This window comes from Colletes gigas, unplaced genomic scaffold, assembly GCF_013123115.1.
Source record: "Colletes gigas isolate AHSC1104 unplaced genomic scaffold, ASM1312311v1 Colletes_gigas_Sc00033, whole genome shotgun sequence".
In the NCBI taxonomy this organism is placed as follows: domain Eukaryota; kingdom Metazoa; phylum Arthropoda; class Insecta; order Hymenoptera; family Colletidae; genus Colletes; species Colletes gigas.
In genome coordinates, this window is record NW_025106662.1 from 1,729,912 (window position 1) to 1,744,896 (window position 14,985).

At 37.8% G+C, this 14,985-nt stretch overlaps 2 protein-coding genes across 16 annotated transcripts in view; one reads left to right on the plus strand and one right to left on the minus strand.

Moving 5' to 3' along the window:
* LOC122402145 (tyrosine-protein phosphatase Lar) overlaps nucleotides 1-8,280 on the plus strand; it is a 564,511-nt gene extending 556,231 nt beyond the window's left edge. For all 13 annotated transcript variants that reach the window (XM_043404713.1, XM_043404716.1, XM_043404711.1 and 10 more), the window contains 3 exons: nucleotides 48-274; nucleotides 2,865-4,671; nucleotides 6,005-8,280. In XM_043404713.1, coding sequence (XP_043260648.1) covers nucleotides 48-274; nucleotides 2,865-4,671; nucleotides 6,005-6,073 — 2,103 coding nt within the window. In that variant the 3' untranslated portion in view covers nucleotides 6,074-8,280. The remainder of the gene's footprint in view (nucleotides 1-47; nucleotides 275-2,864; nucleotides 4,672-6,004) is intronic.
* A 2,283-nt stretch (nucleotides 8,281-10,563) lies between these two features.
* On the minus strand, nucleotides 10,564-12,656 carry LOC122402147 (uncharacterized Golgi apparatus membrane protein-like protein CG5021). 3 transcript variants are annotated; one of them, XM_043404728.1, is made up of 5 exons: nucleotides 12,602-12,656; nucleotides 12,049-12,125; nucleotides 11,739-11,973; nucleotides 10,900-11,142; nucleotides 10,564-10,819 (listed from the first exon to the last, which is right to left on the minus strand). In XM_043404728.1, exons 1-5 carry the CDS (start codon nucleotides 12,614-12,616, stop codon nucleotides 10,751-10,753), a joined length of 639 nt encoding a protein of 212 aa, XP_043260663.1. In that variant the 5' UTR covers nucleotides 12,617-12,656; the 3' UTR covers nucleotides 10,564-10,750. The 3 variants fall into 3 exon arrangements, with proteins under 3 accessions (XP_043260663.1, XP_043260662.1, XP_043260664.1); XM_043404727.1 differs by having other exon boundaries at nucleotides 10,900-11,154; XM_043404729.1 differs by having other exon boundaries at nucleotides 10,568-10,819; nucleotides 10,900-11,154; nucleotides 12,415-12,629.
* Nucleotides 12,657-14,985: the final 2,329 nt, after the last annotated feature.

Below are 14,985 nucleotides of genomic sequence, written 5' to 3' on the forward strand. Positions count from 1 at the left end.
GAATGCGAATAGGAATCGAGTCTAATCGGTGAATATTTACCTTGCAGCATCTGTACACGTCGTCGCCCTTCTCCGAGTATCTGTCGCTCGATATGAGGGAGGTACCACCCGGTGAACCACCGCGACGTCCTAACCCGAACACTCCAGTAGATGGAAATCCAGAGATCATTGCAAAAACTAACGGGCAAGAACCGGGCATGGTGTGGGTGGTGGGTCCAATAATAGCGGCGTCGATGGTCAGCGTGTTTCTGGTTCTTCTGTTTGTTATCAAAAAGTAAGAATAGAATCAATATATGTACATATTATTTATTAAGCCTTCGAGCGCTGAGTTGTGCAACGTTAAGCGTGCGCTGTGGGCTAATTCTGAAATTTCATTGCAAAATACATTATGTAAAATAAGTACCAGGAATTTGTAAATAAAATACAAATTGCTTACTTAATCATCCAAATTTATTTTGTCGTCTTCAAAGTAGGCCCCATCAGAAGCAATGCACATACATCAACACTTCTCCCAGTCTTCAAAACACTTTCTAAACGCTGAGAAAGGTAGCGCCTTTAGCTCCTTCTGTGAATTTTTTTTTATGGCCTGTATCGACTCAAAACGCCTTCCCCAAAGGGGTAATTTCAGTTTTAGAAATAAGAAAATGTCACAGGGGCCGTATCTGGTGAATACAGTGCTTGTTTAATCACATTTGTTGAGTTCTTGGCCAAAAATTCGCGTACCAAGATCGATGTATACGACGGAGCATTATCGTAGTGCAGGATCCAACAATTGTTTTTCCACACATCTGGTCGTTTCCGACGAATATTTTTACGCAAGCGTCTCATGACGCCCAAATAATATTCTTTATTTACTGTTTGTCCATCCGGAAGGAATTCCGAATGAACAACACCAAGATAATCAAAGAAAACAGTGAGCATGACCGTAATTTTCGAGCAACTTTTGACACGGTTTTTTAGGGTTTGGTTTTTAGGGGTTGGTTTTCTAAGCGATATTCCTAAGATTGTTGACTTGTTTGCATATCATACTCATAAACCCATGTTTCGTCACCGGTTATGATGCGTTTCATGAAGGTAAAGTCACTAGAAGCTCGTGAAATCATGTCTTCAGCAACTGCTTTTCGATGTTCTTTTTGCAGAAAATTCAGCTCCTTCGAAACAAGTCGTGCAGCGACGCGTCTCATGCCCAAAACTTCAGTTAAAATGTTATACACGGATATGTGAGACATTTTCACTTCATGAGCCACCTTTCTAACACCCAGGCGACGATTATCGACGACCATTTTTTTTATCTTTTCGATGTTTTTTTCAGTCGAAACCATTGACGATCGGCCGGCACGCGGCAAATCTTGCACTTCTTCTCGGCCCTTTTTGAAATGCCTTGTACCATTCGTATGCTTGCGTTTTTGATAGACACCACTTACCATAGGCTTTCTGTAACATTTTTAGCGCTTCGGCACAAGAAATTTCGTTAGAAACGCAAAATTTAAGACAAATTCTTTGCTCGACAATTCTTTCCATGGCAAAAATCGCAGAGCACACTCGAGATCGACTGGTGTAAATAACTGCTGTGAACACACTGGTTCTCATATTGCGATCAAATTTAGCGTAACAACTGAATACAATGTTGCCTACTTACACACAAAAATTTGTTTCAATACATGCACTGTGGGATTTGAAAGTGAGAAATTCCGGGAACATATTTTACACAATGTATACTGATTTGGGCTGAAATAATTTGAGCAGTGTCTGCTAAAAGCAGTGAATGGTTGTGTGAGAACCCATATGTGCGTTCATAGCCCATGGTGAATGATTTTGTCGAACGCACACATGTATTCATAACGCTCAAAAGATTCAAGAAATTACCCTTTGATACAAATTGAATAGAACATTGAGGTTTGACAAAATATTTAGTAGGTTGCTTCTAAAGGCTGGATAGAGAGCTAAAAGAATCAATCGTTACATCATTTCCTAATAGTACACAATAGTAACAATAATAATATTATACAATTTTGTTTACTTTTCATTATTATTGTTATAACCCTTTAGTACAAAAAGAAGTAATATGTAAGGAACAACAAAATAAATATTATCGCTTCACAAGCTTAATCCATATTTTACAGATACCAATACCAATACATAACTTGTACTTTACTACGTTTTAAACTAGAATATGCATCACTGATTTGGTCGCCCTATTATCTTTATCAAACAAACATTCTTGAAAAGAGTTCAACACAGATTTTTACGACTAGTTGCTAGACATTTAGGAACTCCTATGGCAGCAATAGAATATTCATCAATTCAACTTAATCTAAACATCGTCGTATCAACTCTGATCTAATTTTCATTTATAAAGATCTTAATGGATTAGTCATATCTCCTGAAATACTCTCTATGTTGCATCTAACGATACCTAGATTAACTACAAGAAGACACCATAAGATTATACATAATTTCATTCTACGTTATATGGAATGTTTAACTGCATTAATCATTTAATAATCAATGCCAATATTCTTATCCTCTTATCCTATTTTCGTGCAGAAATTAGATAATACTATAAGACTAAGACGACTTACATGAATTTTGTAAGTAGTATAACTAGGTATGGCGTCTGCTATATTTATATTTGGTTGCAATTTGTCACTCGCTCATTGTTGTATAGTTTATAAGTTTATATGATTTTATAATTACATATATTTTATATTCATGTCTCCCTATCTTTGTACACAAGGGAATTCATACTCGTAAATAAATAAATATTGCTCGTCAATGACAAAGTCTTTACAAAGAAACGTTGGGCATGACATTTTGTCCATCAGTTTCTATTCCATAATTAGTCGATTTTGCAATCGTTTCAGACGAAGACAACCGTGCAAAGCACCCGACCAAGCAGCGGTAACTCGACCACTAATGGCCGCCGACATCAGTTCGAACCACGCGCCGTCCGATCCGGTCGAAATGCGTCGTCTGAATTTCCAAACGCCCGGCATGATCTCTCATCCACCTATCCATATCAGCGAGCTAGGGAATCACATCGAGTGTCTAAAAGCGAACGACAATCTAAAGTTCAGCCAGGAATACGAGTCTATAGAGCCCGGGCAACAGTTCACGTGGGACCACTCGAACATGGAGATAAACGCGTCGAAGAATCGTTACGCGAACGTGATCGCGTACGACCATTCAAGGGTGATTCTTCAGATGATTGACGGCATATCGGGCACGGACTACATAAACGCGAACTATTGCGACGGTTATAGGAAACAGAACGCGTACGTGGCCACCCAGGGACCGCTTCAGGAGACTTTCGGTGACTTTTGGCGAATGTGCTGGGAACTTCGGTCGAGCACCATCGTGATGATGACGAAACTCGAGGAGAGAACGAGGATAAAGTGCGACCAGTATTGGCCGACCAGGGGATCCGAGACGTACGGTCTGATGACGGTGACGATCACCGACGTACAAGAGCTGGCCACCTATTGCATCAGAACGTTTCAAGTATCGAGGGCCGGATACTCCGAGAGACGCGAGATAAAGCAGCTGCAATTCACGGCCTGGCCGGATCACGGTGTACCCGAGCATCCAGCTCCGTTCTTGCAATTTCTGCGCAGAGTACGTTCCCTGAATCCGCCCGAGAGCGGACCTCTGATCGTCCACTGCAGCGCCGGGGTCGGTAGGACCGGCTGTTTCATCGTCATCGACTCGATGCTCGAGAGGATCAAACACGAGAAGATGATCGACATATACGGTCACGTGACCTGCCTGCGCGCCCAGAGGAACTACATGGTACAGACCGAGGATCAGTACATATTCATTCACGACGCGCTCTACGAGGCGGTGATTTGCGGTAACACCGAGGTGCCCGCCAGAAACCTGCACTCCCACATCCAGAAGCTCATGCAACCGGAGATCGACAACATAACCGGGATGGAGCTGGAGTTCAAGAAGCTATCCAATATCAAGGTGGACTCGTCGCGATTCATATCGGCGAACCTGCCCTGCAACAAGCACAAAAACCGGCTGGTGCACATTCTGCCGTACGAGTGCGCCAGAGTGTGCCTGCAGCCTCAGCGCAACATCGAGGGTTCCGATTACATAAACGCGAGCCTGATAGACGGTTATCGTTACCGGGGCGCTTACATCGCTACCCAGGGCCCTCTCTGCGACACGACGGACGACTTCTGGCGCATGCTCTGGGAGCACAACTCCACGATCGTCGTGATGCTGACGAAACTGAAAGAAATGGGTAGAGAAAAGTGCCATCAGTACTGGCCGTCCGACAGGTCCATTCGTTACCAATGCTTCGTCGTCGATCCGATCGCGGAATACAACATGCCGCAATACATTCTGCGCGAGTTCAAAGTGACGGACGCGCGCGACGGAGCCAGCCGCACGGTCAGACAGTTTCAGTTCATCGACTGGCCGGAACAGGGTGTACCCAAGTCTGGCGACGGATTCATCGACTTTATCGGTCAGGTGCATAAAACGAAAGAGCAGTTCGGCCAGGACGGTCCGATCACCGTGCATTGTAGCGCCGGCGTCGGAAGAACGGGCGTCTTTATCACGCTCAGCATCGTGCTGGAACGCATGCAGTACGAGGGGGTCGTCGACATATTCCAGACTGTCAGAATATTGCGAACACAGCGTCCCGCGATGGTTCAAACTGAGGTCAGTACCATCGGAATTGCCTTCATTTTCAGCCGTCGCAATGGTTTCCTCCCTTAATCAGGGTATACAGGGTGTTCGGTCACCCTGAAAAAATTTTAATAAGAGATTCTAGAGGCCAAAGTAAGACGAAAATCAAGGATACTAATTTGTTGATTGAGGCTTCGTTAAAAAAGTTATAGAAACATTTCCAGCCACACAGTATATTTTCGGTGAAGAATTTTTGTTCTCGAAAGTACGTAGGATTTTGGGGATATGTGTATTCAACAAAAATGATTGCAATTGACCCCCACAACCAAAAATAATTTTGCCAGAGCGATTTGAAATATTTCATTTCCGCTGAAATTTCAGGGGAGTGAATCAACGTATGGTGAGACATTGTATTTTCGGTAAAGAATCTTTTCCTCGAAAATGCGTAAGATTTCGGGAGTATGTCTATTGACCAAAAATTTTTTAATTTAATTTCTTAATAACTCTTTAACGAAGCCTCAATCAACAAATTGATATTCTTGATTTTCGTCTTATTTTTGCCTCTAGAATTTCCCATTAAGATTTTTCCCAAGGATGGCCGAACACCCTGTATATTCTTATCACTACATCAATTAAATTCAACATAAATTGCTAACAAATAATATTTATGAATTCTGTAACGTTAGTTCCGTAAACCTTGTGTTAACACATTACCAACGGAAAACTAGTATTCTCGTTTTACTACAAAGCGTGTATTTTTCTAGTAATTTCTACGATAACGGTATTATTTATGACCGTGGTGCATTTTTATCATTAGTGTTTTTCTGACAGTCGAATACATCACAGTAGTTAATTTAAAAGCTTATTTTTTATCTAAATACATCACCCGTCGTATAGGAAAGTTTTAATAAAGATGCCCCGTTGTTAATGTGTTACCATGAATAGAACAATAATGTATCTGTTGTATTTCTTTCTTAAAACGTACAGATTTATTTACAATAACATACAAAAAAAAACTTAACTAAAAACCTTAACAACTATGCAACTCTCTCTCGTTCTGCTATGATTCCTTTGTCTCCTCGATACACCTGGTATTCCCCTCACTCCTCATTACCAACCTAACTCATCATCACTGCCAACTTCCACAACCAAATCACCACCGATGTCATCCACAAGAGATTATCCCCTAACAATATCTCTCGCGGATATGAACATCCTACTATGTAGCCTGAGTAAGGTTTTCTGGTGAAGGAATTCTACTAAAAATATCTAATAGATATCGCAGAATGGAGAAAGAATTTTAATTCTTGGACAGTGTGATCTTTGACCAGAACTGTAAATAAAATATTTTTGTTTGTTTCTCTAGGACCAATATCAGTTCTGTTATCGTGCCAGTCTGGAGTACTTGGGTTCATTCGATCATTATGCCAACTGACAACCCGATACACGCGAGGAAAGGGAATCCACCAGGGATAGAAGGGATCGTCAAAGGAGCGAGAGAGACGTCGGAGAGCGGGCAAAAGTACGACGCGTCTAGTACAATGAAGTACAAGGAGTATGTGTAACTATTCAATGAACGGGAAATGTAGCCTATACTATGATTCCGGGGCATAACATAACTATACTCGTACCTTCCATGGACAAATACAGTAGAGACGCGATTTTCGGCAAACTTCTTGGGCAACTAACGCGTAGGCAGCCACGAGTATTCTTAGTAAATGGTGTTTTGCAGCTATCTCGGCCGTGCGGAAGACATTTTTAATTTTTTCGCGGTATCGTAAGTGCTGATATCAATTTTATTCGAATTACCGAACGACTAACGGAACAAGAAGACTGCCGTTTAGAACGTACGGCTAAAGTAATCGTAGAAACAATCATATCTGTAGAAAATATCCTTTTCCCGAAAGTTCTTCTACGGGTTACGGAACAAAAACAAAAAAATACAATTTAAAGGATTCTAGAAAAGGAAACGAGAAGTACACGGACACGAGAGCGACTTCCGCGTTTACGAAAATCGATCGAGCGACGGAGACTGATTCTTATTAAAGAAAATGAAAAAGAAAAAAAAAAAGGAAAAAGAAGATCTCGAAAAAATCGTAATCGAAAGTTCGATCATTGAAACATATCCGACTCACGATCATCCGTGGACACCTTGCGATTACATTTTTTCCAGGTCCCTCGCAAAACTACGGTTGCTTAGATAGTCTAGGTTTTGCTAAGCTAAGACGAACTGACGGGGATTAACGCGATCGTGTGCCTCGCGATATCAAACACGCGAATACAAGTTCAAACTTTTCCTATCCGTTGGAGAACAGTGCTTCCATATTTGTGGGAAACGTAATGTCTGAAAGCGAACGATCGACGCACGCGAGAGTGCGTTTTGTCTGGAAATACAAGGAAAAAAAAACAGAAATCGAAAAGAAAAACACAGACCGTGGCACGTTCTAAAAGTACTTATCGATGCGACAAAAACGATATTAAGAACAGAGAAATTGCAAAAGATCTCCGTAACAAGCGTCGAGAGAAAACCAGAGGGACACGAGTTTCCGCTCACTGACTCGAAAATTACCATACTGCCAAATCGACAATTATTCATGCTGAGCCCATTACGCACGATAGGGATCTTCTCATTACCTACTGTAATTTTAAGTAGACCGTAAGCGATTGTTCTAAGATTAGAGTGTAAGCGATGCCATTAGAAGAACAAAATGAAAAACAGGTTGGTCTGAATGAAGGAAGAGTGAAAGGAAACGGTGCCTATATTCAATTTAAATGCACAAAAAGAGTTGTGCAGGTTTCTATGAAAAACTAATTTAACTAGAAGCACTGTATGTCGGATTTGCGTACTGTTCCCCCCCCGAGCCCTCGACGCCCTCGTGTACAAAGTTCCATTATAGGCTTCTATCTCGACACTACTTTTAACGATTTTCCCCGGTTGTTTAAATCGACTTCGATCATTCCTGGCTCGGTTTATACTAAAACTGAGACGTCTATTTCGTAGTACAACATACCAAAATCATAGTTTACGATCGAACAGAATTAAAACCCCGTAAAATCGACGAGATATTATATCATCTACTGAAACGCCAAATCAATGCCAAAAACGAACGTTAACGCTGATGCAATCGATCCTACACGCACGCACACACACATACATATACACATACACACAGCATATCCTTTTTGATAACGATCGAAACATTCGACGTGTATTAATTGTATATTGTAATTCAAAGAGTTGCAAAGTTCGTAGTCTACGAAGACAATAAACAATATGCTCGTTTGTATATCTTCTATATTTCGAAAATCCTCGTCGTACCGTTCGGTATATAGAGTTATTCTATCGCTGTTCGATACAATAGAACGTACAATTCTATTTACTAAAACGTGTAAGTATATACGATAACGATTGTACTCTCCTGTAAGAAAAGGATCCATTTTGGTTTTTGGCATTCGTTTGGCTTCGATCGTTTGCTCGTACAATACCCTGTCGCTCGGTATAGCGTTTAAAAACAGTCAGTATTACTTTTTTAAATTCGACCTTTGATATCCTAAACTGCTAAATCAAGCATAAATTTTCATTTAAAAGTGGTTCGAGGGTCAGGAATTGTGACTAAGTGTACATAAATGCACCGTCTGTCATTAGCAACATTATATAAATATAAATATATATATAAATATAAATATAAATATATATATATATATATATAAGATGATAAATAATATATACATAGATATATATTAAAAACATCACAAATGAAGAGAGTACGCATTAAATAGAAGCTGTGCGGATATTTTCCAGACTATCGGGATTGATGCGTGTTATCCGAAAAGCACGTTGTTTGTTACACATTCGTCAGATTTCATTTTAACGCTTTTCATTCTATTGACACATTTTTTGATATAATCTTTTTTAACCTTTTGTACAATAACTCTGTTTTTTTTTTCTTTTTTTGCAATGCAAGCTTACCGTGCATACGTATTTTTTAACACGAGATTTACATTAAAGACTAAGTACATACTGCATTTTTTCAGAACGTGCATTTATTCTTGTCTCATATCATTTTTATTTCATGTTGTAAGACTGAAGGCCATTGTGTCTGATCTATTACTACGTATTATCAGTACTTGTAATAGTACTTAAATGGCTCGGTCGTCGTTGAAAGATAAACTACTTAATCATTGTTTACTCAAGCTCAATAACACTATTTTTCTTTATTTTAAATGCTTCGTTGCTCCGTGCATTAACTATTCACGATATACTCAGATTTGTTTCCCGATGATTTTTTTAATGATTTTTAATTATACATATGTACGTTAACAAAATCTATACCCCGAGTAATGTTTGCAATGAACCGGCCTTTGGTGCGAGCACGAAAGTTACTCTCTAAATGATTATTTTATTTTTATAATTATTTTTTATACTACCAACTTGATTCGCGTGTACGTTACTTTACTCCTTCTTTGTCGCCTTTACGTTGAAATTATCTTAGCGATATCGTGCTTCTGTCTAAATATTGATATTGTTACGCTGGCAATAAAGACATGCGAAACGACTGTTTTTTCCTCCGTAAATCAAATACAATGGCTAAAAAAAGATAAATGGAAACAATTTCTTCGACACAAATGTGCTATTACGGAAATTTACTAAAATCGACTCGAATACATTTTTTCTTTATTTTTTCAATTTTTTTTCATTTTTTATTGTTATATCCGATTCAGGGCTTCGTAACGTTTGCAATAGACTTTCTTTAATCGTTAAAAAGGCTGACAAATAAATAAACATTCATTAGGAAATAACATTCCGCCGTACAATAATAAACTATAGAGACTTATTCGTTGATGCTTCGCTCTAGATAAAAATTCTTTGCCAACAAATTTTTGCATCAACCGAATTACTAATTGATTATAAAATTTATGAGAGATATAGTTCATAATTGAAAATCTTGTTAGAAGAAAAGATAGTTTTTCGAACTTTCAATTGAGACGACCTATTCACACGATTCTTACAGTACTTGTTAACAAAAAAAAAAAGCGAACAAAATGAAAAAAATTTTGTCGCATCAATTCTCAAGATATCATTACTCTTCCTGGTGTTACTTATTCTGCCATTCAATTTTTATCGATACTGTTTAACAGCGGACAAAAAAAAAAAAAAATGTTTCACTGCCCAAAGTGCAGTATTGCCAACGTGGTCAACAACTTCGTGTTTAAAGTTCCAGACTAAAAATACAATACGTTATGAGAAACGAAATTAAATGATTGTATAAATATATTACTAGTTATAAGTTCGTAGCATTAAATTGTATTCGATGAATTTACCAATACAAGAAGTCCACGATATTCATATATTTATAAGGTACCGATCGTAACGTTATTACGTTTTTTTGTATCATTCCAAAACTTTTATGTATCTTGTACTTTAGCCGCGTGTCTATTGTTAGTGTTCATAATTTTTTTATATCCCAAAATGTATAGCAATATGTGGTTTGTTGTATTCTTCTTCTTAAAAGCAGCAACTCGCGTTTTCGGAGCAATCTTTAATAAATGTAACAAAATACAATCGGCCACTTATGCTCCGTGCAATATTACGACGAGTTTGTTACTGTGTGTACGATCACCTCAAGTTCATCCACTCGGACGAGACAGTAAGTAATTACGGTCGTTCATTCCGAGAAGAATATGAATTAAAAAGACAAAGAATAAGTCAAATACTAAATATCGTTGAAAGAATGGGAAATTATTTTGTGATACTTTCTTGCCAGAAAGAATACAACAGGCTGAAGTGAATATGATAAATGCAATGTTACTAATTAACACTTATACAAATTAAATATTGTGTAATAGGAAGTCTGTTGACAAGGAGAAATAACGTGTACATTATGTATTGCCCTGTGGCATCAATAAACTAATAACTAACGTGATGTTTATCCTTATCCATTCTTGGGAAATCATGAAGAAAACAAAGATCAGTGTCTTCGTTACCAGCTTTATTATATCATTTTATTAAGACTTATTTTTATAAGCCTTTGTTCTTATTATGTACAAAATTTTTTGTCTTTCATCATGATCGTATATCTTAAATAATATCGTAACTGCAATATTTGCAGTCCTATATCACATTAGTTGGTTGATTTGGATTACTTGTTGGGGGAGGTCTGCTGGTCATCATTGACGCGACCTATGATAAAATGATTGTTACAAATTATCTCTAATTTTGCAACTATCGTAACGATATAATAAATTAATTTATCTACAAACATTTTGTATGACTTGTTTCCTCAGAAAATCGCCAGTGGCTGCAGATATATTTCGTTCATTACCCATTTTGCACTTCACGTATCCATACAGATTCGCACCGTTTAAAACAATTGCAATACACACAAGTAGCAACCACTTAAACTTCAAACCAAACAATGCTACCATAAAAAATACTGACCACAAAAGTGGTGTTAAAATTAGAGCTAACCAAAAGATGCGAGCTTCTGTTGCATTAATACGGTTCTGTTGAGCACCCTGAAACACAGGGTACATAGTAGCTCTTCTATACCTCTTAGAAGAAATAAATACAATTTGCTTTAGAGTATTTTTGTCAACAGCAGCAGAATATTAAGTTCCTGCATAATTGCATAATTGCACAATATTTTTAATCAGTAGGTATAATTATATAAGATATAAAAACTGATAAACCATGTACTACAAGTATCCCTCGAGTTACGCGATTAATTGGTTCCGTGTAAGTCGAGACTCAGAATTGGTCTCTGAAATATTCTGAAATATATACAAACTATTGTGAGATACATATTGTGAAATACCTATTATCTTTTTTATTTAAAAACATTCATCTATAATTACATATATATTTTCTTTTTAAATAAAATTGCTCCAAAACCGTGCAACTTGGGCATTGCTGCAATTTTTTTCCACGTAACTCGAGGGATACCAGTATTTGGTCAAATTAAACTAAAGCTTACTGCAATAAGGACTAAAAATATGCATGATAGAACTGATGATGGTGCAATTATTTATCAAAGAACAAAAGGAACTTTGAATTAACAATTGTGCATCAACCCTTAAGGGTAATATAGGTCTGAACAAACCTTTTTCGACTCATATACCCAATGACTTTTTCCATTATCATCCACATAATTCCACCACCTAAGGCCAACCATCAGCCTTCCAGTAATATTTTTAACTGTCCAAAAATCCATTGACAAAAGTAATACAACAGCTACAAAGACAGCTATGAAACTATTCGTAAACCACCCGCATAACATATAAACTACTATTGCCATTATTCTGAAGGCTAAATGAAACATTGTAACGTATGGATGCCTATAAAAATTAAATGTATCACCAGTATTATATATCTCACTACTTATATACTATTATACATAAGTCCGTATATACTTTAATTTGTTGCTATTTTGGCCTGCCTCATCCTCCTCCCCAAAAGCAATTGTATCGTCATCCATTAGCAAAGGGACCTGACAAACACAATCGCATGGAATTTAAAAGCGATAAAAAGACACCCACGATGCATCTCACGACAATAACAATAACTTAAAATCGAAAATCATTGCGATACAAAATCTTACATAGGAAAAGAAATACGGAATATAACCACAAACGAAAAGACACTAGATTGGGAACGAGTAGGAACATAAACAACTAATAAAGATATTCCAATAAACATGTGTTTAGGGATCAAATACATCTGTAAAGAGTAATTATGTATATTCATTTGAACATATTTTAACTCTCTAATATACGTACGGAAATTCACGAATAAACGTCAAAAACGATTCTTCTGATATAGTACCGAAATAACGTCAACTTCTTGCGTAACAATGAACAACTTTATTATTACGCTTTAAAACTAACCGATACGGTAAAATCACGATAAAAAAGCTTGGCGTCAACGTATATAAATTGAATGCATTGGAATGTTTCAAACACCTACCGACGCAGACGCCATGTTAGCACGTTGACAGAACAGTGGCAGACGTCATTTTGTACATTTCACGATCAAACTCGCCTAAAAATGTATTCTCATTGGCTGTCTCTACAATGTGGAGCGAAATTCGTAATACACAGAGATTCATTTGTTCAGTTGAAAATAAATACGATATACCAAATGCATCCACCCCTTTTTGACAAACTTCTAATTGTCACGCTACTAAAATATATTTAGCAAATTGTTTAATCTTTATATGTTGTGAAAATAATTTTTTTTAGCGACTCATGCAATCTGCCATGTATAGGTTACATATGTACATATATCAAAAATCCTCAAAACACGATAAAATATATTTAAGAAACAATCGTTGCATCCTTGAATCGTTTAACTATTTTAAAGACAAATAAATGTAAATTCACATAGCAATTTGTTCTCAAATCGCACCGATACATATTTAATAAATAATACTTTATTCTTCGAACTCATAAAGAAAATGAGGATTGTTGCAGCAGTTAATAGGTTATTATTTTTCTTACATTTTATATTAAGAAGGGAAAAGGAAATTATTGTTCATTCAACGGGAAAATGCTTGTAACGCAATCACCTGACTCGTAATAGAACAAAACGGCGGGATACTCTGCCTCTGGAAATTATGTTTCAAATATTGAATACAAATTAATTTATTTCAAAATGCGAAAACTATACTTAGTTTGTTTTTGGTGATTCTAACATTTCTATTAATTTTTGAAGCGCTACCACCAGACTTTCAACCGTTTAACAAGTCTTCTCACGTTTTTACCCATCATGCATCGAATTTACGGTACCTAACCAGTGATGCCAGAAAAGCACCGTCGGGTACACACTCACACATGCTAGATACGTGTACGTGAGCTCGTGGAGTTTCGGAAAGACGACAAAGGCAAACTGACGCATGCCCTCTTTCTCGATTCTCCGAAGCTGCCCGAAGTAATTTCGGACCGCTTCGTGGGAGTCGAGAGAGAAAGGCTCACATTTGCCTTCTCGCTCTTAACAACTGAAATCCGACCTCCAGTCAACGGCATACGATTTGGATTCTCGAGCCGAGATTCTCGACTGCCCAGGCATTTTTACTTTTCGACCTATGTAGGCGCACATAAGCAAAGTACCCATAATGAAAAAAAAATTATGTAAAATTTATTTTACGGAAATACACGTTTTAAGACCTCCTGATCATATTTTAATTATTGAAAAAAAAGAAATTTTTTTTTATTCCCATGTATGAGCACACATACATATGTATATTATTAATACGATTTTTGAAAATCAAAATACTTTAAGATAATTACCTGAAGTATAAGGTAAAAAGTACGAGGTACAAGGTACGACTATCCGAAAATCGTTCACATTTTATCAATGTAAATGAAGCAGCCTTTCCATCAGAGTTAAATACAAAATTTTGTTATTTCTGTGAAAACAGAACTTTCATTAGATGTAGGTGGTGCTTGAAATTGTTATGTTTTCACTGTTTTTACGAAAAGTACCATCCAGATTCATGTACTTCGTACATTGAAAATAACATATGTTAAATGTAATTGGTTAAATTCAACTTTAAAAAAAAATATTCGAAGGTCTGTTGTATGTCAGGCAGGATATCAGTGGAAGGGGCCTGTGTGTGCTGTGTGAGTGAGTATCGCGAAGAGCGGCGCGATTTCGACGCGCGCAGCCAAGAGTAGAGTTGATGTACGAGGCCCGTGCGAAAAGGATCTGTGAATCGAGCAACTGTGTAATATCCTAAAAAAAAAAAAAAAACAAATTCATTGGTCTATCCTATAAAACCCATTCTTCTTCTTTTGTTCTATCCTGTATGCTACATTTCTCAGAAGTGGGATACGTTTTCGGAGTGCAGTGAGCATCGGCAAGTACTTTACGATTTGCGGGCACGTGGCCGTTAATTAGGAGCGACGCCATTACCGGTATTGTAATCGGCGTGTGCCGGAATACGAAGTGTCGAGGTTTCAGCAAAACGTGATAGAGACTACGGTCCGTAAGGTAGCCTTTCCAAAATAGGGGGGTGAGACGAATACTTTTCCGTTGTGCAAATTTTCCGTGTGGGATTAACAGACGGCGTGAGACGCGGATACGTGCTGTTAGTAGTTCGGAATTGGAAAGAACGGGTAAAGTTATTCGAACATGGCGAATCAACCGTCGCACGTGCAGGGGATAGTGGACACCGAACCCGAGGAACGTAATTTTCGCGATGTGTCGCGTGTGTTGCCGGAATTTGATCCGATTAAAGACGATTTAACGATCGAACAGTGGCTAGACAAAATGGAAGAATATGGAGAACTGTATCTGTGGGACGAAATTGCGATGAAACATCACGCGCTATTGAAGCTTTGCGGCGTGGC

Excerpts from the sequence above, each read along its gene's own strand:
- LOC122402147 (XM_043404727.1), bottom strand. Across the intron at positions 11,974-12,048 it reads CAAAATAGCAACAAATTAAA|GCATCCATACGTTACAATGT; the intron begins GTATATACGGAC and ends TAATTTTTATAG. Across the intron at positions 11,155-11,738 it reads GGGTATATGAGTCGAAAAAG|GGTGCTCAACAGAACCGTAT; the intron begins GTTTGTTCAGAC and ends CCTGTGTTTCAG.